The sequence below is a fragment of the Solea senegalensis genome, linkage group LG1 (genome assembly GCF_019176455.1).
Source record: "Solea senegalensis isolate Sse05_10M linkage group LG1, IFAPA_SoseM_1, whole genome shotgun sequence".
In the NCBI taxonomy this organism is placed as follows: domain Eukaryota; kingdom Metazoa; phylum Chordata; class Actinopteri; order Pleuronectiformes; family Soleidae; genus Solea; species Solea senegalensis.
In genome coordinates this window covers 34,628,225-34,654,986 of record NC_058021.1, presented here as the reverse complement: position 1 = coordinate 34,654,986, position 26,762 = coordinate 34,628,225, and the positions used below count along the sequence as shown (strand labels likewise).

General features: G+C 39.5%; 1 protein-coding gene and 1 long non-coding RNA gene across 2 annotated transcripts in view; both read right to left on the bottom strand.

Annotated features, from left to right (window-relative positions):
• Nucleotides 1-11,477, bottom strand: part of drosha (drosha ribonuclease III) — a 116,482-nt gene extending 105,005 nt beyond the window's left edge. Inside the window, exons 1-9 of the mRNA XM_044026078.1 lie at nucleotides 11,370-11,477; nucleotides 9,454-10,303; nucleotides 9,207-9,275; nucleotides 7,807-8,083; nucleotides 5,474-5,615; nucleotides 4,381-4,541; nucleotides 2,143-2,223; nucleotides 1,450-1,536; nucleotides 794-880 (exon numbers count right to left, since the gene is read on the bottom strand). Coding sequence (XP_043882013.1) covers nucleotides 794-880; nucleotides 1,450-1,536; nucleotides 2,143-2,223; nucleotides 4,381-4,541; nucleotides 5,474-5,615; nucleotides 7,807-8,083; nucleotides 9,207-9,275; nucleotides 9,454-10,301 — 1,752 coding nt within the window. The 5' untranslated portion in view covers nucleotides 10,302-10,303; nucleotides 11,370-11,477. The remainder of the gene's footprint in view (nucleotides 1-793; nucleotides 881-1,449; nucleotides 1,537-2,142; nucleotides 2,224-4,380; nucleotides 4,542-5,473; nucleotides 5,616-7,806; nucleotides 8,084-9,206; nucleotides 9,276-9,453; nucleotides 10,304-11,369) is intronic.
• Nucleotides 11,478-13,388: 1,911 nt separating this feature from the next.
• The window catches only part of LOC122769547, a 71,969-nt gene continuing 58,595 nt past the window's right edge, over nucleotides 13,389-26,762 (bottom strand). Inside the window, exon 3 of the long non-coding RNA XR_006360443.1 lies at nucleotides 13,389-13,529. This is a non-coding gene — a long non-coding RNA (uncharacterized LOC122769547). The remainder of the gene's footprint in view (nucleotides 13,530-26,762) is intronic.

Genomic DNA, 26,762 nt, shown 5'->3' with positions numbered 1-26,762 from the left:
TGGCAGTTAATTAATTCAACCGTTTAGGAATCAAGGTGCTGAGAAGCTGATGTCACAAACATGACGGTCACTCGGCGAAGACATGAGGACTACCTATTTCTCTGGTTTACGGTAGTTTTTAAATTTACTAGATAACACAAACGGTCGAGGAGTTACGGTAATGACAAATGCGCACACCAAATCCTGTCAGCATCGACAGGACAGTAACAGAAAGGTTCAATTATTAAAAAACAATTATAGAAATCTATGTTACACTCATTTAATTATTATATTCATATAATGAGAGATTTTGGTCTTGAGTAAAACTATGTTCAGTCCCAAGTTCAAATAGGAAATTTCACCCTCATATTGAATGATGAGGTTTATTTCCTTTCAGCTAAAAAAAGACACAAAATTCTAAATTTAAAAAGGAAGCATGCCAAGATAACTTTAAAAAGTATGCGTGTTTCAATCTCGGGGGCTAAATTATAAGCAGAGAAAAAGCAGCAATCGGTTTAAAAGCTTATATCAAATACAAATTTGAAAGGATGAAGGACAGCAGTTTAATCTGGGACGATAACGGAAATGGTCGCGTTTAAAGCCAGAAATATTCTTGTGCTGCACTGAGGAACATTGTACAAAACATTGTAAAAACATGTTGCTATGGAATAAAGTAGTCGATAAACTTCTCAAACATGTGATGACGAAGGAAATCTATCTAATTTAATGTAATTAAATCTATATATGAAAGGAAGTAATAGCACAGAGAAATGAATGTACAGTTTGTCGTGAAGTAAAAACAGAGCAGACTTACACTGGTGAGTGGAGTGTGCGAGAAGAGAGAGAAGCCTTCAAACAGGTACTCGTGGTCATCGTACTCGATCACCGTCGGCCTGTCCGTCTACAGAAAGCATGCACACGTGCGTGCACACACACACACAAATATAATTTGTTTTTTTTAGGTCTCTGCTTGAAGATTGCATACCTCATAATGAAATGAGTACATCTGAGTACACCAAGGTCTATTTGATGAGTTCAGTGTCATATAGTAAAGGGAAATATCAGTATGTGTGTTACTGGTGAGGAGTAAATGAAGTTACACAGCACAAACGAAAAGATTTCAGGTTCTGAATAAAGTGCTGTAGCAGATGGAGCCAGAAATGTGGCGAGTGGGTTGACACAGCTGTTTGATATGTGGGAATTTATTTAGTTATCTGAGTTGTCTGTTGTGGCACATGTAAAAAAAAAAGTCTTATAGCCTGCTGTTTAATTAGATAGAATTAGATTAATAAGATATATACAGTATGTGTGTATATATATTACACACACACACACACACACATATATACATACATACACATATATACATATATATATATATATATATATATACAGTATATATATATCCTGATTCCACTACATTTTCCATTCAAGTTACAGCACCTCCTTTTATTCTGAAAGAGTTCATACCAGGAAGTTGGTTGGTGGAGACACGGTGATCCGGTAGTGGAACAGTTTCCCCGCGTTGTTGTTCATGGGACGACACTGTTTCACAGGCTGAGAGAGACCACACACACACACACACACAACATTAATGCTAAAATGTAAAGTATAATTATTATCATTATTATTATCATTATCATTGTTGTTATATGTTTTTCTTCAAAAAAAATCAAATAACAATCAAAGATACAATGAGAAACGCAGCCTTTGTGATGATTAACTACGGCCCCAAAATATGCAAAAAACTCTTAAATACCATTTCCTTTTTCTTCTTCGCAGGTGTATACATCAGATTTTATGTGGCTACTGACTCCACGACATGAACACGGTGACGTCATGTTGCCAAGCTCTATATCAGTGGACATGTTGCTACGCTGAGGGACTGGTTTTCCTAACAATGGCTAGCCTGAGATACCTTCACGTGTCGACACAACTTCCGAGTTCTGACACCCAATGAAAATGGAACGCACCGCCATTCCAAGGCTATGAATATCTCACGATTTCAACTTTACAGCATTTAAACACATTTAAACCCTCCTACATGTGACACACAAGACCTTTAACATGTTAGCAAATGTCTCTCTGTACAGAAAGTGCACACAGGCACTGGAAATTCAAGGTTATGTATGAGGTGGTGATTTATTTGTGGCGCTGTCATACCTCCTCCCCCGGGTAGATGCTGTGGCGGATTCCTGTACGTCTGGCCTTGGCGCTGCACTTACACAAGGGGCCATCATTCATCTGGACAGAGAGGGGGAAAGAAACGGGAGTGTAAATCAGACGAGCGCACGCTCCACCTGGATGTATACGACACGGGAGTGCGCTCAGTGTTCCACGCGCCTCGACCCGAACAACTCCTGACCTTTACTTCTCAACTGGAGTTTATACTGGTATTTATTAGGGTTCGAGCACACTTGTTATTGTTATGTAGCTATCAACAGTTTACCTACTTATTTTCTTAACATGTGACAAACTGAAACTCACTTTCACAATGTCAACGAATGTAGGAGAGCTAAATGGTGCTAGTGCACTTTGATACTCACCCGGAAAACAAAAACAAGTCTTTGCTGAGCATAATAATCTGTCTCATGTTTTATCTCAGCTGATTTCCTGTTGACGCAAATTTCTGTTGTGGGTCACAGAGTAACTGGCCCACTACTGACAACTACTGGTATAATTAAATACTGTCTTTAAGACCAAAACACTGTTTATGTAACTTCAGTCTCAGAGTCGAAACCCAACTACTGAAATCTTTTAAAATGTGTTGAATTGTGTGAATAATCAACTTGAGTATCTTATATTATAATTCCACAGTAGTGCAGATATAAAACACAGATCAGAGAAACAGACCAATACATATTTGCTTTAGTCCAGCAGGGCTGCAACAAACGATTATTTACATAATCGATTAATCTGTCGATTACTTTCCCAATTAATCGAGTACTTGTTTGGTTCAGAAAATGTTAAAAAATGTCGATCGGCGTATTCCAAACCTCGGAAATGATGATGTTCTCAAACGTATTGTTTTGTCCACAAATCAAAAATGAATCGGTCTCAGCAAAGAAAACAGAAAATATTCACATTTAAGAAGCTGAAAGAAACTGTCAAACCGGTTAATCAATAATCAAAATAGTTGACGATTAAAATTAATAATTAATTTAATTAATAAATAACATATTATGCAAAATCAACTTTAACCATTTCAATACTCTGGAGGCCCTACCAGTCACCAAAGTGTGGAAAAAGAATACTCAGTCATGTTTTCGTGGTCCCCCTTAGTGTATGTATAGACGATAAAACACTTGATGTTGAATTCCCTGAGCTTATGACGGCAGCATGCGCATTTCACCGCAAATGTTACCGCCCCAACAGTAAGTTTACCTCGAGAGCTCCACCTTAGCTCCACCTTTTCCCTGCGAGAGTGCAGGCGAGGGAGGAAGAGCGGTATTATGTCAACGCGGAGGGACAAGTGTGCTGTTCGTAGCTGCACAGTGGAGCACAGTGTGCAATGACAAATAAAAAAAATAAATAAATAAAAGAAAGTCTAAGTGTTTTACATAAACTTCCAGCCTCAGAGGATTTTATATATGAAGCTAATGTGCCAGATAAAGTCAGCAAACGTGTGTTTGTGTGTTCGCACCACTTCGCATCAGACTGCGGCCAGCGCTCGCCGTATTTAGTCAGCGAACGTATTTCACCGATGCACAAACACACACATTGTTAAGAAAAGGTCACATAGAGCTCATAACTGACCATTCTGACACTGTCCTAATTAAAGATATTTGTTCAGTACGTCCTCCATGATCAGAGCACAGACTGTCTGATACAGTCACATACAGCGGCAGTTTATGCAGCTCGCCGCTGGCGATCAGCTGTGCTGTCCCTAAGTGTTTTTAACTGATTTACAGTTCGGCACTGTTTGGCTCCATCCTTATGTAGGACTCTCGCTGTTTTCTGCGCACGCTGCCATGTTGATATTGTCAGAGAACTAGTGGAGGGAGGGGGAGAGGAATGGAGCTGAGGGAACTGGATCTGAGCGAGTGAGCACTGTAAAGAGGACAAATCAGAAACCCCCTGGAAGAAGTGGTTGTGTGTTTGCCTGTGTCTCATTTGCATATAAAGGGACCATGCACGAAAACCGAGCGTTCTGAAAGGGGCGGGTTTAGCAGGGTTACTGAACTGCTATGGCGCTTCATCCTTATGGTATTTTGACCAAAGCATGTCACTGACATGTTCATTAGGACACCCGGGAACTATTTTAATGGGGGAAATAGGGTATAATATGTCCCCTTTAAGATCAGCATCAGCCAAAGGAAAAAAACCCATATCCAAAACCCATAAGTAGAATCTGGTTTTGTAACATAATAACCACGCCCATCTGTGTGAAGCCACGCCCACCTGTCCCGGGTCGTTGTACCACAGCTCTTCGTGCAGACGGTCGGGATGAGATTTCTTCCTCTTGATCTCGGCGATGACATCGAAGATGTCGGAGTCCGAGCTGCTGGAGCAGGAGCTTCCTTCTCCGTCGGACTCGCAGTCCGAGTCGCTGCTGCTGTTGTCTGGAAACAAAGAGCAAACCTATATATATTTAGCCTGTTTTTTTTTTTTCTCCTCATCTGATAAAATATGACCGATTAATGATAACAAATAGACAAATACAAAAAACTAACACTTATGGTCTGTCCCTTCGTCATCTACTGGTATGACTAAATTAAATACGTAAAACACGTCTACAAACAAACAAATAAATAAATAAATAAACTTTTGGAGGTTTTAGAGACTTTTAGCAGAATTAATCAAGTTTCTGAGAATAAAAATTTGTTATGACTGCTATAACTGATTTGTTATCGCCGATTAAAGCCATTTTTTTAGTGCTGCTGTTACATTAAGAGAGCGGCTCATTTATTGATGCAGAGAAAAATGAAAAAAGTATTACTACCAGAGCATCCAGAATTTGTTCCACATGAGGGGGAAAAAAGGACGAGCTGCAACTAATGGTCATTTTCATAAAGGAGGAAACTGTCAATCATTTTCTTGATTAATCGATTAGTTGTTTGTTTGTTTGATTGGTGTTTCCCAAAACCTCAAAATGAAGACGCTCTCAAATGTCCTGCTTTGTCAACAAAAGAAGCAAAGAAGCAGCAAAGAAACCAGAAAATATTTACATTTAAGAAGCTGAAAAAGCAGAGAAACTTCTTTTAATTTTGAATAAAACACTCAAACTTATCAAAATAGTTAAGTAATCATTGCAGCCTTAGAAATAAGGATATGTACAATATTTGTAGCTAAACTGATCTCAAAACACTCAAGTTAATGATAAAAGCTTTTAAATAATTATGATAATGTAAAATGTGTTTAATTTTAAAGCTAAAATATAAGGTTTTTGGTATTAAAATTTATTGTGATACATGCATCTCCAAGATGAGATGAAAGAAAATTAGCTAAAAGTGAAAGTTTCCATTCCTGGGTACGACTTCAACACTTTACAAACCTGGATCCTCGTCCAGTTTGGTCTTCGGAGGCTCCCACTTGGGTCGGGCCTCCTTGGCTCGTTCCTGTCTCCCTCCCAGCTCCTCCTCGAAGCGCTCGTACAGGTTCCGCAGTTTACTGGTCCCCACAACTGTGGAGTCTCCCTGAAGGGAAACAAAACCCACAACACAGAGAATTTAGTGACGTTCCCGGTGACAAATGAGCTCCCGGCACACTTCAAAATCAGAGCAGAGCGGGCAAGAGTTAGCCTGAGAAGAGGAAGTTTAGTTACCATTAAATGGTAAGTAAACTTGTAAGTGAACTTCGATCCTTGTAACTAAACTTCCTTGTCAAAAAAAAACAGTCAAAAATCAGTTGAATATATTTTTAATATATTCAACTGATTTTTGACTGTTTTCTTTTGACAAGCTTTAAGATTTTGCAGCTTCTTAAAAAATGGTTTCTTTGCTTCATATAAAAAAAGAAATCACTAAAACTGAATGAAGTGTTTGACAACATCAACATTGTGAAGTTTGGGAGACACGGATCAACATTTTCTGACATTACACAGACCAAACATGTAACGTGAGTTGCAGCCGTAGAAGATTTTAGTCTACATTCTGTCAGGAATTATTAAATTACATGAGTTAATAAAAGTAATTTCAGTGTGGCTTTAAGCACTTAAACCAACATTTTCCTATACATTTTGTGCCAGTTTCCATCATATTTATCCTAATTTTTATAACAATATATAATTGCTTATTATTATTATCAGCTCCACTCCGATCTCTGCACCACCAGAGGAAGCTCGTTTGTGTACCACAGTTTGAGAAGCACGGTTCTTGCTGAAGTACCCTTATCCTGTATTCACGTGTATCAGAGAAATAACTTGCTGCGAAAGCTTAGAAGAAAATGCGACAATTATGTAACGCTATTATTGTCCAAATTGTCAGTGCCGCAGAGCAGCTCCACTGACTAACTCCCACAGGAAGTGTCCTTGCCGTCACTGCTGAGGAGACGGAGACGTAAAAGTCGTAAATCTGTGAAGAAATGAAGTTAGCGCGAAAAACCCCACCCCACCCCCGTCTTGACATTTCACCTACACTTAAGTTTTTACTGAAGGCCGGATCAGGTCTGCGCCAGAATGTGTAATTTGTGTGGAGGAGGTAGTGAAGGGACGATGTGAAGTGAGTTTTCATGGACTACCGCTAAAGGTCAGTCTTAAAAAAAAAAAAAAGAGCCGACACCGGGAAAGATCACGAGACGAGAGGGCGAGGAGTGATTTGAAAAGGTGTCTTTAAAAGGAGGCGCCGTGAGCGTAGAGTGCAGAAAGTCATCTGGTGTTAAGAGAGAAAATGATCCAACTCTTTAAAAAACATCAATAAAGGATAAAACAAAACTCACAATCAAGACCGTAAGAACATGTTAAAAGGGATGTTTAGTCACACGGAAACACAAAATCTCTCTCTCTCTCTCTAAACACTGTCGTATGTATGCCAAGCCTGTACGTGGCACTGTAGCAATGCCACAGATGTACAGACGACGTGGAGCCCCATCCCCATTCTTTGTGTCTAAAAAGGCTGATTCTAAACAAAACTTTTGCAGATTGCCCCTAAACTCTCTCTTGTGTGTTCGCTCCTTCAGATAAGACAAAGCGTCTTCACTGAGACTAATTTTATTCACTGAACAAAGGGTTTTTTGAAGGGTTTTTGGGGGGATTTTGAATGAGGTCCCGACACAAAGTTAATGCTGGCTGTGCTCTGCTCGCTCTTTCGAGACAGGCTGCCAGTGAAGATAACAAGGAAAAACAGTTTTCAGGCACTGATCAACAGAATAATGTATGCTATCTGAAGAATATGTTGGCAGATTTATCACCCTGTCAGACAGACTCTTCCAACAGGAAACTGAAGTTCGTCCCATCCACTCATCCGCCGGGTACCAAACCCCATAGAGAAAATCAGCGCTTTCAACATCACAGCATTTGTGGATCCACTGCTGCCTCCTACAGTAACTTTTAAAGTGTTATTTTTCCACATATCCAAATCCATTTATGTCAGTGACACAAACTGACCACACAAGGCTGCAATGAACCAGCAGTTCGAGTGTCTCTGCGCGCTAAAATGGACTTTGGTGCAGTGGTTTACAAACTTCAGTTTCTGGTCACCAAAGGCCGATTAACTATCTCAAAGTTTCTCTTATATTTGTTTTTTATAATTATTATCAATCATTTTGTTTTTCATGATCTCATTTTAACCTCCCGATTTTTTAAAAACATTTTAAAGAGCATTTAATAAATAATAAAGACTGATTGATAAACTGCAGGCTATGACATTTAGCACATATATATTACAGTACCACTTGGTCCATGGGGTCATTGGAGTAGTAGTTTTCTGCGTGTGTGCAGCGGATCCAGGCAGGTTTCAGCAGCTCTTCCTCATCTTTCTCCTCGTCGAGCTTCTCTCTGTCCCTGTCCCGCTCTCGGTCGCGCTCTCTGTCGCTGAAAGCCTCGTCGGAGTCTCTGCTCCTGACTGACGCGTAGCTGCGCTCCCTGCTCAGGCCAGAGGAGCTCTCTGACCGCCTGTCCCTCTCCTCTTCCCAGCGACTACGTTTCCGGTCTCTGCTTGTGGACCGACTGCAGATAAGCAGAGGTGAAATATCACAGTTTTTTGTGTTTCCATTCTTTCAAAGTATCTCAGCTTTTTAGAAATGTGGCTTTTGCTCTCATTTTATTCACCAAACAAAAGCCTCTATAACAAATTGAACAGATAAATCTAAATCTTATACTTTATTAATCCCCTTAGGAAAATTATTTCTCTGCATTTAACCCATCCTAGACTAGCGCCTTGCTCAGGGGTACCCCAGCCCTTTTGAACTGGTGGGGACTTGAACCGGCGACCCTCCGGTTACAAGCCAAGTTCCCTTTCCACTTGGCCATGGGCTGCCCGATAGATGGTTGTCTATCCAAAATGTGTCATTTCTGCCATTAAAAAAAACTCTAAAAGCATCAAATGACATTAATCAGTCTTAAGAAACTAATAGGTGAGAAGAAAAAAAAGTTGTGAATTAATTCAGACACATAATTGACAAATTACCAACACCGACTTGCCACAGATTGCTCTCACTTACCAAAATGGCTGACGTCAGGTAGAAAAGGAAAAACATACTAGTCACTTAATCTGCGCCTTTTTAAGTCGACAATACATTCAGCAAACACTCGTTTGACAGCCTTTTTAGCCTAGAAACTGAACTTTGTAAACCACTCACTGTCCCACACCAAAGTCCATGCAGAAATGAATCGTTTTTAGCTCACAGGGACAAAAGAGCTGCTGGTCTACTGCTGCCTCGTGTGGTCAGTTTGCTCGTTTGTGTCATCAAGTAAATCCAAACTATGGATTTGAAACATCAAAGTCACAAAATAACACATGTGAACTTACTGACGGAGGCAGCAGGGGTTCAACAACGCATGTGAGCTGTGATGTAAAATCGCTGATTTTCTCTATGGACTTTGGTGTAGGAGGATCTGCAGTATAAAAACGTCCGTTTCCAGTCTAAAAATGCTGTCTAGTGGTGAGCTAAAGCAGCAAACATATTCTTAGGATATCATAGATTTAAACTGACATGGATTTGATTAGGTGACCTTCAGGCAGATCCAAGAAAAGGACAGTATTAATTAGGCTTCAATAACTCATTCAACCACACTTCTCAAAAACGTGAACTTGCCTTTTAATTAGACAAATTAGGGAATACACATGTACCTCCGAGGCCTCTTTCTGTGCCTGTCAGGCGACTGTGACTTTCGACTTTCTCTGTGACGATGTCGCTCTCTGAACACAACACACACACACACAAATACACACAGAGAGAAAGGTTAGAGTGGAAAACAAGTAATTTCAACTTAATTTTGATCTTAATATTATCACACATGATTGTATTTTTTCAGTAGTCAGTAGTAGAGTCTAAAAGTATGTGGCCTTCTGTATGAGCGGAGATGAAGGTGCATACCTGCTGCGATCCCTGCTCCTGTGTCTAGGTGGTGTCCTTCCTCTGTCGTACTCAGGTCGGTACCGTCCTCCCTCTGGTCTGACGCGTCTGTCTGGACTCCTCCCGCGGTCTTTCCTGTCTGCGGGAATCTCCATCTTGTGCCGGTCACCGTGGCCGCCACTGCCACCGTAGCCATAGCCCTTCTGCCGGTGGTCATCATGGCGATAGCCTCGCTCTGGTGAGGACCGCCTGTTGTCCATTGTTTTTTCGTACTTGAACTGGCCGTGTCTGAAGCTGTGGTCCGGCTTGAACGAGCCCGGGCTCTGAGTATAGCCAGGATTGAAGGTGGGAGGAGGGAAAGGAGGGTGTGGAGGATGAGGGTAGTTCATGGAATACGGCGAAGGGTAGCTCATGGGGTGAGGTACAGGGGGGTGTGGCAACGGTGGTGGCGGCACAGGTGGCATCATATAGGGGTGGTAAGCGTTCTGAGAGGACCCCTGCGTCGGACCCCCTGTGGAGCTGGGCAGAGGAGGAGGTGGAAAGTTGGGAGGAGGATCTAAGAAACCTTGCCGGACCAGAGGTTTGGGGAAAGTTGGACGCACTGGACACTGGTTAAGAGAACTGGGCGCCTGGGATGGCACCGGAGGAGGATACTGCATGAAGTCAGAGCGTGGAGGCATGTAGCTGCTGTTTCCATGGTAGCCAGAGCTGGGTGGAGCCTGTGGATCGTAGCGGTAGGGTGGTAAAGGAGGTTGCGGAGGGGGTGGCGCCCTTAGGTTGGGGGGTCGGTAGCTTTGAGGGGATCCGTGCTGACCTGGAGGCATTCCTGCTCCTCCTCCGGGTCCACCACGGTCCTGATGGAAAGACATGACTGTGGACAAGACAGAAAACATCTTAACTAAAATTTATACTCACTGTTTTGCATGCTGAAGTTGATATGTGGACTTCCTTTTAGGGATGCAATTAAATAGAATAATCTGTTGCTTATTTTGCCATTAGTTATTTGGTCGAGATCCACAACATTCCAGAAAATGTTGATCAGTGTTTCCCCAAATGAAATGTCTTGTTTTGCACACAAACCAAGATTACTCAGGTTTAATGATCTCAGTGTTATATGGAGCAGAAAAATGATCAATTGTGCAAAATAAATAAAAGTAAGTATTCTGTCCTAAAGAAAGTATTCTATTGATCTGTTTGAAAAAACTTACATTCCAAAATTTGTCAAGAGATTTTATTACAAAAAATGGTGCCTTTTGCACAGCCAATTTGATGACCAGATCAAGAGGACAAGCTGTCCAAAATGGACACAAATGTTCATAATGCCTTGAGGGTTAATCAAGACATCTAAAACATTAATCAGTAACTGTATGCTATTTTTCTTAATTTTGTCATTTTTTATGTAGTTACGCCAGATGCATGAGAGTTAATAGAGAAAGTCACTGACAGACTAATCGGTAAGGAAAATAATACAGATGTGTCACAATTTTTTTTAAAAAGCAGGTGCTAAACGTCACTGCTCGCTCATCAACTAACGAGCTACACAGGTGTGTGTGTGTGTGTGTGTGTGTGTGTGAGAATAACGACGAAGCACGCGTAAGGCACTAAAATGGTTAAAGCAGCAGGTTATTATCGTTAATATAAGATGAGAAAGTCTTCATTCTTGACAAATTTTTTTAAAACCGGGTTTATTTTTGGAGCAAAAGCAGCTAAATTTAGCTTCCATCGCTAACCGGGTAACACGTTAGCATAGCCAGCTAGCACATCACGCCAGAATCCCGAATTGAAAGATACACAAAAAGACGGAGAGGAAACAACAGATAAACGTATATTCGCATCTTGATCTCCGCTTCAAAAACATACTGTTATATGAGATTAACATGTCTGAAAATACTTTTAATTCCAATGTGATGTGCAGTAAAAAAAAAGAAATGACTTACCCAGTTTGAATCACGCTCTCCGAGTATGTGCCCGTGTTTCCAGTCGGAAGACTTTGAGGGTAGGAATTAGGAAACGCAAACTGACCAATCACAGTTGAGCTTTTTTGGGCTGTGGCCAATGAGAGGCGATGTATGGTTTCTAGACGGATGTGTTTTCACTGCAGCACAAAAACAAACCGAAAACCACCAAGTAATAATACAAAAAACTAAAAAATAAATTAAAACAGTGCATTAAATGAAGGATAAATACATCGTTTTGTTTATCTTCGTTTTTGTTTTATGATTATTTATTCTGAAAATTATTATTATTATTTATTGATTTTACAAGAATGTTTCAATATTAATTAGTATTTCTTATAACGTGTTGATTTACTTGTAGATAATTTATCGCTGATTCTAAATTAATAATTTTTTAAACTGCTATAAAAAGTCACCAACATAAAAAGACACTAAATGATTTGAAATATTACTTTAAATACCAGAATTATTAGTTATTTTAATTTGTCAAATGTAATTTCCCTGTTGTTATGACACAAAATCGTGCTTATTTTGAAATAACATTAACAAAAAACACATAAAAGAGGAAAAAAAGATATAATAGATTTTTTATTTGTGTAGTCTAACAACTTTTTTGTGTCTTCAAATTCATTCTATATAATATTTTAAAATATTCTGTGACATAAAAGTACTGAATATGAATGTAAGATAAAACAATGCATTATGAGAAAAAGAAAAAAAAGATAACTTGTACTTGTGTCGAGCATCCACTGGAGGGCAGCAGAAGGTTTTTTAAAAAAGAAAAGAAATTCAATGACTTGGGAGCCACATTACCATGGAAACACACTTGTTCATTTCTTGAATGAACGTGGAGGCCAAACACATCAGCATAGTACATTTACTCCCCAAGGCTAATCGCTTGTTACTGTATTCTTAAAGAACCTGGGGAACATTTAGTGCATTAATGATGCTGCTTCTTCTCCTACATTATTATTATTATGACTGTGGAAACCCTGAGGCCTGAGCTCTCTGCATTGATGAAACCGGAACCGTTGCGCTGAGTCCACACCTCAGTGCCCACATGTTAACCTCGGTGTGTGGTCACAAACATTGCTGCTCCCTCCCTCTGCTGACTAAATTAACACAGAGGTTGAAGGCCAAAAGCCCACACACTGTAGTTTGCTGGAAGAAAACGCCCATGGTAATATCTGACCACTAATCACCTTTCTGGGGAGAAATATACCTTCCATTTGTAAATTCATTTTTATACATTTAATAACTGTCTTACGGCACTTTTCCATGATACAGTTCTAGCACAATTTGACTCTGGCTCTTCTTTTGCTTTTCTATTAGTGATAGTACCTGGTGCTTTTCTTTAGTACCTGCTCTGGCAAAGTTCCAAGCGAGCTGAGCCGATACTAAAATGTGACGTTGAGTGTCGTCACTGGAAGAGTCATGAGTTCGGCTTTGACATGAATCAAAGCCGAACAATGCCGAACTGTAGATCAGTTAAAAAAGACTTAAAAATACCTAAAACGTTTTAATCTCCAACATTTAGCAAAGCAAATGTCTAAAATGTCAATATTTAATGGAGGAGTCTTGTATATTTAGCAAAAGAACTACTGAAAGCCGGCGATCATGAGCCATCATGCAAGAAGTAATGAACGATTCTGTGAACAGATCTTTTTAATCCACTGATTCTAATGATTCAGTTACACCGAAAAACAACTGCCTTACAAGTCACTAGTTTGTGTGTTTGTCACGACATTTTCACACAGCTGTGGTATGATGACCGTGCCCACATTGAGGAGGATCTATATGTAATGGAAAATGACGTGACTGTATCTTAGAAAAGAGTCATTAGAATCGTCACTGGACAGAGGACCACATACTGTATAAACAGCCTTCATTCTGTAAATAATCTTCAGATTTTTCGTTTCACTAGTCAGTACAATTGATAAAACATGTAACTATGTCATGCCCGATGTGTGTTTTCCACCATAATCTTTCAGTCAACATGGAATGAACCAAAAAATGTACAGGTGTAAATGCCATACCTGTCATGAGACACATGTAAAACAGTAGCATTTTGAACGTAGATTTCCGTCAGGCTTGATTGTTTCCCTCTGAAGACCATCATGATTCACCTCTGGTTGCCTGGAGCTGCAGTAATATTCGCTGGGTTAGTTCTGGTCAAACCAACAAACAGACCATCAAGCAAACAAACAGTATTCAGCTCATGAGATACTCACAATGCAATGAACCCTCAACAAGATATATAGCTATAAAAAGACATAATAATAATTGGATATCAGCCCCAAACTCTCATCACTATGACTCCCTCAACAGAGGACGAAAAAATGTCTCCTCTCTAATTTCAACAGCTGACACAGGTATTTTTGTGTGATTATTATTCTGGGGCTGAAATGTTACCTTTATGTTTATTAATGACAATACACATAAACCATGAGTGTTGACATTTTGTCTTGTTGCTAGGCATTGAAACAACACCTGCAAAAAGCACAGAGGTGACAAGCAAGTCTGTCTGGCTAGCTAGCTGTGGGAATGTTGAGGCAGAGAATATTAAAATGAATCGCTTCATATTAATTGCTAAGTTTGATTAATAATATCCATAGACGCTCTCCAGAGATTTTCACGAGTCTTAAGACGGAACAGGGAATTATGTCACACCTTAGCTAAGTGATTTTCACTGACAAATGGCAGTACACATTATAGCTAGCTAACTATCTAGCTACTCCTGTGGGATTGTTGAGCCAATAAATATTAAAATGAACTGATTAATATCCATAAACATTCGTAAGAGATTGTCCTGCTGTTAAGATTTCCACAGAACTTCGCTCGTCAGATAACGATGGTTCTGACGAAGGTTCGCTTACTAGCAAGCTAATCTAGTCCCTTAAATGTGTCCTAAAGGAGGAGGAACACTTATTGTACTTATTCCCAGTTACATTAGACAATAGACACGCCAACTTCCACCTCCTTCGAGCAAGAAAACTTGCGATATTTCAAGAGTTTTCTATAGTTCCATGCAGGATTTATTTTAAGCACAAATCGAGAACAAAAACAAGGTAATGGAAACCCACCTAGTGTATCATTGTCCAGGCATTATCCAGAGTTTACGTCTAAAAACCAGCTACGTCTGGATGGATTTCACATTACAATAAAAAGGATTTTATTGAAATGCACTTTTTGCTGCAGATCAAAGTACAGATTCTCTTTTCAGGCGAATGATACAAATAAAGGAGGTACGTTAGCAGCTTATTAAGGACTCCGGGGTGGATATGAGATATGAGTCCCATTTAACAAGTTTCTGTGAAAAGCCTGAAAAGGATCAGCATGAATGTCAAGCAAATGAAAGCCAGGACGCACACATGCTCTCTGGGGTTTTCTGTCTTTGATTCTAAGATGGAAAAGCAGCGCCTCACTTGGCACTAGTGACATAGAAAACGCTCAGTACATTTTCATGCACAGCAGTGCTATTGATTATCAATTTGCGTGAAAGTTCGCATTGTTGAGAACACAGCTTTACACTTTGACACGAGTGTGCCGACGTCATCACGTTAGATAGTGTTAAGTAATAATTGAACATACTTTGAAGATGTTATATTATCGGACATTCAATTCAATTCACCGTTAAAAAAACACAAAACCAAACAAAAATGATTAAATCCTCATTTTTAAAAAAGTACAAATCAACCAAACTATAAGGTGTCTTCCACTGTTTCCATTTTAGAATGCGGCTAGTTATGAGCATGTCGAGCGGCATTCAGTTGCACTAGTCGTAAAATGGTGCTAGCCTGAATTTGACCATGTTTTTTTTTCGCAGCTGTCTTATTCTTTTGTGTATTTCTGGATATTACAGTACCCGGACCAGCTCAAGTCCGACTAATCCGGATCTACACATAAATGCAGTAGCAGCTCGACTCCCGAAACTCCAACTTCGATCCAATTTAATACAAGCTACTATTTTAATTTAGCTACTATTAACTTGTAAAAAGGTTACTTAGGAACATGTTTTGTCCTCTGTCATGATAAAACATGGTTCATCCGTGAGACTAATGAGCGGAAGGTCAGATCTTTGCTGTCCCACATGAAAAAAAATAATTATAATGAGACTCAGCTCTTCGCATTTACTGCTCTCCTGTGCCCTGCAGCACGTCCCAGTAATTATCTTTTCAACCTACACGCCTGATGTTAAGAAAATAACCACTTTTCTCTGCCGTCCTCAGGTTCGAAAGCCAGGCCATCCTGATATTATGTGACAGAAATTGTCCACATATTTTTTCATTGTGCAGGTTATCAAGGTTTGACATCATCTCAGGAACGACAGTGACGCATTAGCTCAATAGAAACAACTCGATTACAGAAACGCTGAGTCAATTTAATGAATCGTACTTGCTCCAGAGTTTCGAGAGCTAAGTAGATTTCATTATTTAAAATTGTTCAGCAGCAGCAGCAGCAGCAGCAGCTGCATGAAAAGGACAGAACAAGACCAATGAGTTTCCTATGACTTCAGTGTGCATGAGTCAGATGTGAGCACTGCTTTACATTAACCTGCAGAATAACTAATGGAAGCAAAATAAAGAGGTTTGAGCAACGTGGTGGAGAGCAGTGAATTATCTGGGTTCAAAATTTTTAAAAAACTGCATGAGAGAGGAAATGAGTCACGGCGGCTGCATAGTGAGGGGAAATACACAAGTATCACAGTGGACATGTTAGAGGTTTGAAGCCTTTTGGCTTCTTACTGATCTTTTTCTTCTCTGACCTGGGTCAAAGTCAAAGTGTTCCACATGATCTGTTGTGTTCTGCACAATAACAGCTTTATTGTGCAGCCTTGTGCTGTTAAACTCACACTGGGAATAGAAAGGTAAGAGTAGCACAAAAAATAACAAATAGAAAGGTGAAAAACACCCTTTTTTGATGTCAGTTGAGTTGAGTCAGGTACAGAAAAAAAATACTGATCATAATATCCAGAGAAAATGAACTATTTTACACCACAGCAGGAGTTGGAGGATCCACTGCTGCCTTCGTCAGTAAAATTAAATATATTACTTTGTAGATGTGGGGCACACGGTGGAGTAGTGGTTAGCACTCTCGCCTTGCAGCGAGAAGACTGACTGACTTTGTAGATGTCTGCATTCAAAATCCTTCACTTAGATTTACCTTAGGGACACAAAGTGACCACACGAGGCAGCAGTAGACAAGCAGCTCTTGTGTCCCCGCCAGCTAAAATTACACATTTTCTCAATGGTCTTTGGTGCAGGAGAAGAAGTGGTTTACAAATGTTGGTTTCCTATTGGAAAACACCGTCTAAGGATGAAATAAAGTGGCAAACATGTTCTTCAGATAACAAAGACTTTAGCTGGGATAGATTGTGTTACATGTTTAAATCTGCGGGAGGCTTTGATGCAAAAATCTTTCATAAGAATTATTAAGTCACTGAATTAGAGGATACATTCAAATGCTCTTTTTCATTAAAAAATCCCTGTTGGAAAGAAAAAGCTATTACTGTGATTGTCAAGACTGAAATGTGAAACAACCCTTTATTGAATGATCGAGGTCAACATGTTTACTGTACAGTGCAGCGGACGGGTATATATGGATGCGTAAAATTACGGAACAACATGGAACGAGTTTTTCATCTGGCAGAGGACGATGGGTCGTATTTGAGTGCCGAGAAGAGGAAAATGCATCTCATCATCAGCATCAGTGCAGAGTCACTCTGCCATTTTAACTGATAATAGGGTTTAAAAAAAAAAAGGTAGGCAAGTAAAGGAGACGGCGTAAGAAGACGTCAGTGCACTAAAGCTGGGGTACGCAACACACATTTGTCTTTAGTCATCAATAATTCCGTAATAACCTTTCATCATAACGTAAATCAAGAGATCTGAGAAAGCACTATAGACTTTTACTGCTTTTCTAGAAGACTCACTCACACACTGATAGTCGACTTTGTCCAATCACAGGACAGTTCAGAGAGAGAAAGACAGAGGGTGCCTCCTAGTGGCTGTTCTACAAAGCAGCTGTACGCACAGTGGAAATGTTGGTATACCAGTGTTGGTAAAAAAAAAAACTGCAGACGCAAAAAAAAAAAACCCTTAAAAACAAGAAAGAGTCCAGTGTGTAAGAATTAGTGACATCTAATGGTGAGACTGCAGATTGCAACAAACATCTCCTCGCATTGTTTTCGCGTAGTTAATGCTTGAAAATATCAAACACATGCTTTGGGCTCGTTTGTCCCCTCAGAGTTTACCACGTTCCAGTCGAGAAGTCAGAAACACAGAATGTAGCCATTGTTAGCTGTTGTTAGCATTACCAGCTCTATATGGTACAGACAAAACAACGTCTACGGATAAAAAAAAATAAAAAATTTAATTAACAAGTGTTGCCAGCAAGTGGCGCTATGCCCTTGACTCAGTTCTCATGTGTTGATGTTATCTGGCCACGAAGTTCTGAGCAGAATATACGGCAAAGATACAGGGCATGTCCTGTTTAGTTGTGAATGGTCGAAATTCGACAAAATTCCGATGGTTGCCGTGGCCACGGCCCTTTTGCGTGTGTTTTTTTTTATGTTGGTACAATTAACATGCTCATACGAGTTCCTTCATTTTTAGGAAACGTGCCAATTCAAAATGGCCGACTTCCTGTTGAGTTGAGGCCATGGTCCCAATAGACTTTTTTGTTCGCCTTACGCTGTGACATTTTTCCACCAAGTTTTGAGAAATTTGGCGCAGTATCAGCTTTGTCCTACCGGGTTTCACCATTTTGCACCACTTTTACATATTACCCTTATTTTATCAATTCTTTTTCCGCCATTTCTGATTTGCGGGCCCTAATTAAGAATATTCTGTATACGACTGATATACACGAGGTTGCCACGCGTTTTCAAGTTGTAAATTCCAAGCTCCGACACGGCGTTAGTTCTTAAATAAGTGGGAAACTGCAGTTAAGGCTGATGTTGTGCAACTGTGAGGATTTTTCTTTTTCCCTTTGCCTAAAATGCGAGGAAGAGTCACGAATGAAAACACATTTTCCACGACCATGAGAGTTATTTGTTGAAATTGAAGCAAACATTTCTGTCTTTGAACAACTCGTGACAGAGGCCCGCGACATTTTAAAACTTACATGATCACAAAAGTCGTGTTTTTTCTTAAGTGTTAAAAAAGTAAAATCTCGGTCTGAATATTAGCAAAACAATTACTCGGAAAAGCTTTTGAAGACTGAAATAAAGGCAGGGGTGTTATTTGTCTGAGGTCGCGTGGGAGAGAGTTTCAAGTATCGGAGCTCTAACAGCAAAGAATCGATCTCCTTTTATCACAAATTGAGATTTTGGGATAACAAAAAGTTCTTCATCAGCGAATCTAAGTGGTCAAGCAGGATCATATCCATTCTAAAGTTTGCCGATATAAAAAGGAGGCAATTTAAAGCTGATGGGAGCCAGTGAATCACAGTAGGTGGAAAACACTATAGGATGATAACACACAGCCTTTCATCATTTTTATTCTCCTGATGCCTGAAACAGAGTTGAGTGCTTCTCAAGCCTCTGTCTGTTTCTTCTCTCTGGTTCTTTTTTGAAAAGACTGATGAATGAAATGTCGATGATGTCACACTCTGAGAATACAAATCACTCTGAAAACAGAGCAAAACATCTTAAAACCCTGCTGGAAAAACCAGCATAGACCATTATCGACTAGCATAAACCAGTATAGACCACTATAGACCAACATAGACCAGTATAGAACAGTATAGACCAGCATAGACCAGTATAGACCAGTATATAACAGTATAGAACAGTATAGACCAGCATAGACCAGTATAGAACAGTATAGACCAGCACAGACCAGTATAGAACAGTATAGACCAGCACAGACCAGTATAGAACAGTATAGACCAGCATAGACCAGTATTGAACAGTATAGACCAGTATAGACCATGGACCAGTATAGAACAGTATAGACCAGAATAGACCAGCATAGACCAGTATAGACCAGTATAGACCAGAATGGACCAGTATAGAACAGTATAGACCAGCATAGACCAGCATAGACCAGTATAGACCAGTATAGAACAGTACAGACCAGAATGCACCAGCATGATTTAAAGGTTTTTCATGGTTGTTCATTCTTTTTTTTTTTTCAATTTTGTGGTTACCATGACATTGTTACAGTTAATTATAATTTATGTTTATGGAAATCAAATTTTTTAAATAATAATAGAACATATTATCGGTAAAGTTACTTTCCATTTACTTCGACTCATTTACTGTAACACCTGATATCATTTTGGACAATTAAAGGAATACTTCACCATTGGAAAGATGAATGTGTCTTCTTGGCCGAGAAAGGCAGAAAAATTTCATTTTGACAACAACTCCCAGCATGCACTGCGCTCGCTGCCCCGCGAGAGTCTCGCTGTCTCAAGCTTCGAAGCAGACAGCGCCAGTTGTCTAAACACACATATCCTGATGACAAATGAAACATATAACAAATATAAAAATTCAAAACAAAACACTTGACCGGCGCTCGGTGCACGACCAACACTCGCCACGACTGGAGGCCAGTGCTCGAAAACTGAGGGAGGGAAGCACAATAAAAAAATACTACTGCTATTCTAGCAATACAAAACCACATTCAAATCGGTAACGTATTCCTTTAACGTTTTTCTTCAAACATAGACATTTTTGGGGACCCCAAAAAAAAGTCTGTGGGCCCTGACCCAGTCTTTGGGACTCACTGACAGCCTCTAAGTGAGATAGAAGAAACAGCAGCGTAATTGCATGTGGAAATTGATGTCTCGACACTGTTATTTCCTTCGTCCACTTCTATTTCCTCATAAGTGGACTTAAGCGTCTGATTGTGCCTGATTGTCTCCTCTGTAGTAGAAGATGTAAATTATCAGACCAGCGTTAGAATGTCTGATGTTGTTGGCGGGGGCGATGTTTTCCTCACGTTTTGACACAAGGACACACGAGGAGACACGTGTCTGCTGATGTCGTCGACTGCTGTGTGACTAAACACGGCAGTTTCACAGCTCTGCTCCGGTCCCCGTCGTCTGTGTGAAGAGTCCTCAGCCGTTTGTCACACAGCTGAGCTCCTGACAGACGTATTCTACATGAATCAGAATCCCTGAGTCTCCTTGTCTTTTCATTATTATTAAACTCTTGCCGAGGACGTTTGACTTAACCTTTAACTTGTGAAAAGTGAAAGCTTGTCGCATGCTCAGCTGTCGTCAGCTTTGTATCGCAGCGTGAACTCAAACAGTGGACACAGTCTCAACCGTGCAAGAGAACAAAAGCATATTTATATCCAGGAAATCGCCGTTATCGTCAAACTCATTTCAGCTAAAATCCCCAGAAACAGTTCTGGTTCATAATTGTTCACTTGTGCACATCTGTGCTTTTTCTGGCAGCATGTGATCCTGGAGTACTGGACGATATATTTTCATGGGACGGTTTGGTTTGAAAAATGTAGAACGGTCATTTCTCAGTCAAACACTTTCCTCCTTCAATTGCTGTTTTTCAAACGTTCAAAAGCAGGAAGGTTAAAAACAGAATGATAGCAGAACAGGATTGTCTTTGCAGTGACTTTCAAATAATTTGCACCACGTTTGCCGTTTGTGACTCCTTCAGTGACACTGTTCATACACGACAGTTTAAAGAGAGCAACTATTTTCCTACCAAATCTCTATACTTTTTCATTTTGTGGGGGAATACGGTGACGGGTGATTCTTATGGTTTGCAGAAAAGTGAGAGACTGAGCTCAGACACACGTTTTTATTTGCCAATTCTTTGGGGGAATTTTGGCAAAAAATGTTTTGCACTTGGTAATTTATGACCAACGTAAGCTCATATAGCACTTCTTTGATGCGACCACTCAGATGTTGCTAATCTTGAAGAGCAGCAGCAGCAGCCGATTTAAGCTTCTATGTGCACTGAACCTGCTTTAATTGACAAACTCACATCAGATACAACATGCTGTCTTCCCTCTACAATCATCCAGGCAAAGGCGGAGTACTTTTAACCATGGAAGAGTAATTTGCTCCTCATATTTCTGTTATTTTTACTGTAAAAACACGTAGAATGTTTGTTTTCCACTCATATTCTCAGTTAAATTAAAGTTTTGTCAAACCCTTTCCTGTTTGGCAAATGCTGTTTTTCAAACATTCAAAAGCATGAAGGTTAAAAACAGAATTAGCATACTAAGCATGACATTCTATTTCTAAATACAATGACACGTCGACTGTAATAATTAGTATGATTATGACATTTACCAGGCGAAGCCATAATCAACTTTACATCTGTGTAAGTCTACAATATCTTCAGAAACTGAAGTTAGTAAACCGCTCGCTCTCCCACACCAAACCCCATAGAGAAAATCGTCATTTTTAGGGACACAGGAGCTGCTGGTCTACTGCTGCCTCGTGTGGTCAGTTTGTGTCACTGAAGTAAAGCCTGAAATGCTGAATTTAAAAAAATGACACATGTGAACTCACTGATGGAGGCAGCAGTGGATCAACAACTCCTGTGTGCTGTGATGATAAAATCACTGATTTTCTCTCTGGGGTTTGGTGTGGGAGAGTGAGTGGTTTACAAACTTCAGTTTCCTGTTGGAAAGATCTGTCTCACAGTGAAATAAAGATGTGAACATATTCTTAAGATATCATTTCCAAGTGAGAGCTGACATTTTTATTCACAGGAAGTTCACACTTGCTTTCAAAATAATACGCTGTCACATTAGCAGCCAGCTCACATTCACTGGCGACGCCTGTGGCTCTGTACTTTCCACCGGGCTGAGCAGAGAAGCTGGCATCAGGCTTTATTTACAGGTCTGCGGTCGGCTGCCGGAGCAGAACTGACCTCAGGTCTGCTCCAGACCTGATAAAAGACCTGCCACTGATCCTGGATCCAACAACCCTGAGGGAATCAACAAAGTTCTCTCTCTCTCGTCTCTGTAATCGTTTATATGGCGACATCACAACTCTGTCTCCTCATTGGTCGATTGAAATGATTGATTTGGGCGACACAGCACGTGTCGGCGTAACTACGGCAACAACTCCGTTAACACTGACAAATCTTCTGACCTCGTTTGGAGCAAAAACTTCCTCAAATTCAAAAACCTTGGATTTAAACGTTTAATGAATGTACTGGAACCACGCTACGGAACGCCAAGCAGGTCACGTTTTACGACGCGGCTGTTTCCTTCCATGTATGATCATGCTATTGGAGGTCAGAGGTCAGATTTAGTGATTGCTGGACCTTTAGGACAACAAAGAGCTACATGACATCTCTTCTTTTTACTGTAAATATAAGTAGGATTAGTTTTTGTGTTGTTTTTACTGTAAAAATGAGTAGAATATTTGTATTGTTTTTAATTTAAAAATATGTACATTCTGTACATAGTCAGGATTAAATAAACAAATATTTACTCAACCAAAGATGAGGGAGAAGACACAGTAAAAGTGTGTGGTTTCTTGGTCTTTCAGAGGATTGTTTCAATCCAAATGCACAAAAAGCAAACAGTGAAGAGTGTTGTGTTATATTCACAAGTTTTGATGTTTATTCACTGACTTTTGCCTCATTTGTGTCCAGAAAGAACAGCAAACATAACTGGATTGTTGGGAATGCTAAGGATAATCTAATATCAAGTTAAAATTATTTTATATCTTTTATTTACACTGCTCCACTTCAAAATAACCCTTTTATTTGAAAGACTCCCTGAAATATTGCCACAAATATATCATTATTGCGATGTTGTGATCTAGTTTACAGTAGACTCTCAGTGAGAACCTGGATTTAAATAAACAGATTATTTATGTCCCGAAATTGTCATAATTTGGTGTCGTGATGCTATTAAATAGTTTTAAATTCACATTGTTTTATTCTATGTTTCCCCTAAAAGAACTTGAAGAGACTGCGTCAACTGCTGTGACCAAACATGACTCATGTATTCATGTATTCATGCTCTGCTTTGAATTGCAGGGATTTGGCTCAAAACAAATACATTGACGTAAGGCATCTTTGTGTCTCTCTGTTTCTCACCTTGACTTAATTGACTTAGAAAAGTGTTTTTCCAAAGGCGACAGCCTCGTGAAGGCGAAGGCTGCTCTGACTCACATTTGTATTCACACTATTTTTTCTTCTTCTTTTTATTTCAGTCAATCAATCGATCGCGATCAAAGTGGAAAATTGGACACACAAACTGGAGAGTGCATGAGGAGAGACCTCCTGATTGTTTTGCCATCTGTGAAGGAAAACCACAGCGACTCCATTAGCAGAAACCTGCCATTTGTACACGACGTGTCGAGCAACAAAAACATTCTCTGAACGACTGAAAGAAAGACAAATGACATGACCTCCATGTTTGTTGAATAAAAGAAATGAGGAAACCTGAAAGTAATCCAGGTCGTGTTTGTATGGAAGCAAATTTCTGCCAGAAAAAATAACAATAAAAGAGGTAAAACTTAGCCTTAGCCTTCACATAAAAATGTGAAATTGTGAGATAAAGTCATAATTATGAGATAAAGTCATAATTATGAGATAAAGTCATAATTATGAGATAAAGTCATAATTGTGGGACTATGTCATAATTACAAGATAAATTGTCGAAATTGTGAATGAATGATGAAGACAGGTGAACGATGAGGACAAATGAACGATGAGGACAGGTGAATTGGCATTAATTAAGGTCCCTAAGTGAGTGAGAAAATTAAAGAATTTGTGACCTTTGACCATTTTATTTTGTTTGCCTTTAATTAAAAACAATGTGAGATTTGTGACCCCTTGTCCTTTTTGCACGACACAAGACAGAACCCCAACCCTGTTAAAAAAGTAACCAAGTAACTTTTACTTCACTGAGTAACTGCGTTCACACTAAACCAAAATGAACCACACTTACAGTTGCAAAAACTCCAGGGTTAGATTTGAAGTGGAGTAAACAAGGGTCTCAATTTAAGCCCGAGTGAGACACGTGAGTCTCATTAGTCTTCAGTTAATGGATCAGAAGAGCAGCGAAGGCCTGATGAGGTGACAGCATCGGAATAAAACAGCTGCACTTCATCGTCTCTCTTGAGTCATTTTACACGTGTAAACGGCTCTTTAGAGCTTCAGAGAGTTGCCCACTTGCCCTGTGACGAGGTGGATGAGTATGAAAGTCCTGAGAGAAAACTCTGAATGTACTCTGAAAAGCGGTCAGACTTCTCAAGATCCTCCTCAATAAATACACATAGCAGGATTTTTAAGTGAAACTCAACTATGTCTAAATGTATCAATAATAAAACAAAAATTGGTGCATTATTTGGCAAGGTTCCAAGCGAGCTGAGGCAATAGTAAAAATGTGATGCCGATAGAGTGTCATCACTGGAAGAGTCACAAGCGCGACATCCTCCGACACGAGAATCAAAAGTGAACACCACTGGACTGTAGATCAGTTAAAAAAAAAAGACTTAAATGTCAGATGTAGAGTGTTAGGATTTGTTGGTCCCCAGTTCAATTATTTAAAAAGACTTAAATGTCAGATGTAGAGTGTTAGGATTTGTTGGTCCCCAAAAAACTGAATAACAAAAATAGGAGCTTTACACTTGATTATTTAAAATTAATACTAGAAAAAAAGACCGTGTGTCTTCAGTTTGATCAAAATCTTGTCTCTGGGACTCATTTTGACTTCATTAGTGTTATTGAAATAAATAATAATGCAGATTGTTTTTAATTGACTGGCTGAATTTCAGTGAAATTTGGCTCTTGAAGTAACAAAGCCGCAGATTTCCTTCCATTAGAAAACGACAGAGCTGTAATAATCTCAGCTGTTATCACTCGCTGTTCAACATGTTGTTTTATTTCCTTTATCCCCCAAATATCCCAATAGCTGTGTATAAATATAACATTTCCTCATTAAAGCGGAAGTGAAATGATGGCAAAAACACCATTTGTTTGGACAGAAATTGGTTTTGGTGTAAATGTTTGTTCAGAGCTCAGCTTCATAAACTATGAGGAAAAAAATCCATTCCGAGTCAAAGAGAGCAAACAACACAAGTTATACTATTTTCCAGATGAAACGAACCGTTGTTTTGGTCAATCAGTGTTTGTCAAAGCTGGAAATGATGACGTTCTCAAGATGCCTGAAAGATTTCTTATGTTTACGTGGAGCAAAAGAAACCAGAGAATATTAAGATTTAAGGAGCTGAAAAAGGCTGCACGGTTGGTGTAGTATAAACGGGGAGAACGTAGACACAGCCATTGTGCACAAAGCTTAAAGTATATATACGTACAAAAACACACTTAATTGTTTTGCCGCTGATCAGAGAGAAAAACGGATGAGGTTTGAGTCCAGAAACCTGTTGTGAACAGAAAAAGTGTAGGAGGAGATGTTTTATCTTTATTAATCCAGGGTTAGTGCAGCTCTTTGTGTGTGTGTGTCTGTGTGTGTGTGTGTGTGCGTCGCTGCTGAAAAAGCGGCTGTTTACTTTCAAAAATATCTTCCATTATGTAAAACCAAGTTCCCTCCTGCATGATTTAGGTCCCAAATGTATTCAAGTTGTTCATTCGCAGGTTTTTGGTGGGGTTTTTTGTACTTAACACATTAGTGAAAAGATAAATAGAGCTGTGTTGAAAAGCTCTCAACTGAATTCATTATGCACTCTGACAGTTTGTGTCATTAAACCTCTCTCTCTCTCTCTCCTGCATTAAAATAATCCCTGTAATGTATTTTTTAATTTTTACCAGAACGAACAACAGCCGACAGAGGATGATGATTACAATAAATTTACATGATAACAGATATTTAAAAAAACCAAAACAATATGTTCCGGTGACTCATGTCAGTATCAAGTGGATATAATCCCGAGGCAAAGGTCAGATTTCAGTGACACAAAGGTCAATTTACACGTGGGTTAAACAGACCAAATTATACAGAATCAATCAATACAAAAATTAATAAGTCATAGTCTAGTTTTAAAAAGTCAGTCAGTCAGTCAGTCATCATCTACCGCTTTTTCCTCCACCGGAGGGTCGCGGGGGGTGCTGTGCCAATCTCAGCTACATCGGGCGATAGGCGGGGCACACCCTGGACAGTTCGCCAGTCCATCGCAGGGCCACACACACATAGAGACAAACAACCATTCACTCCTATGGTCAATTTAGGGTGTTCAATTTACCTAATCCCCACATGTTAAAAAAAAAACAACCAATAATTGAATCAGGTTTTTCCACTCAAAAAATTAAAAAATTAATTTGTTGCGTATATGTAGAGTACAGTATAGTATATGACACAAAAAGCAGTTATATCTCAAATATGTATAAGTATATAAGATAAAAAAGTGGTATAAACAGAATATGTAAATTATATAAGATAAAAGAAGTAGCATAATCTAAAATTTGTAAAT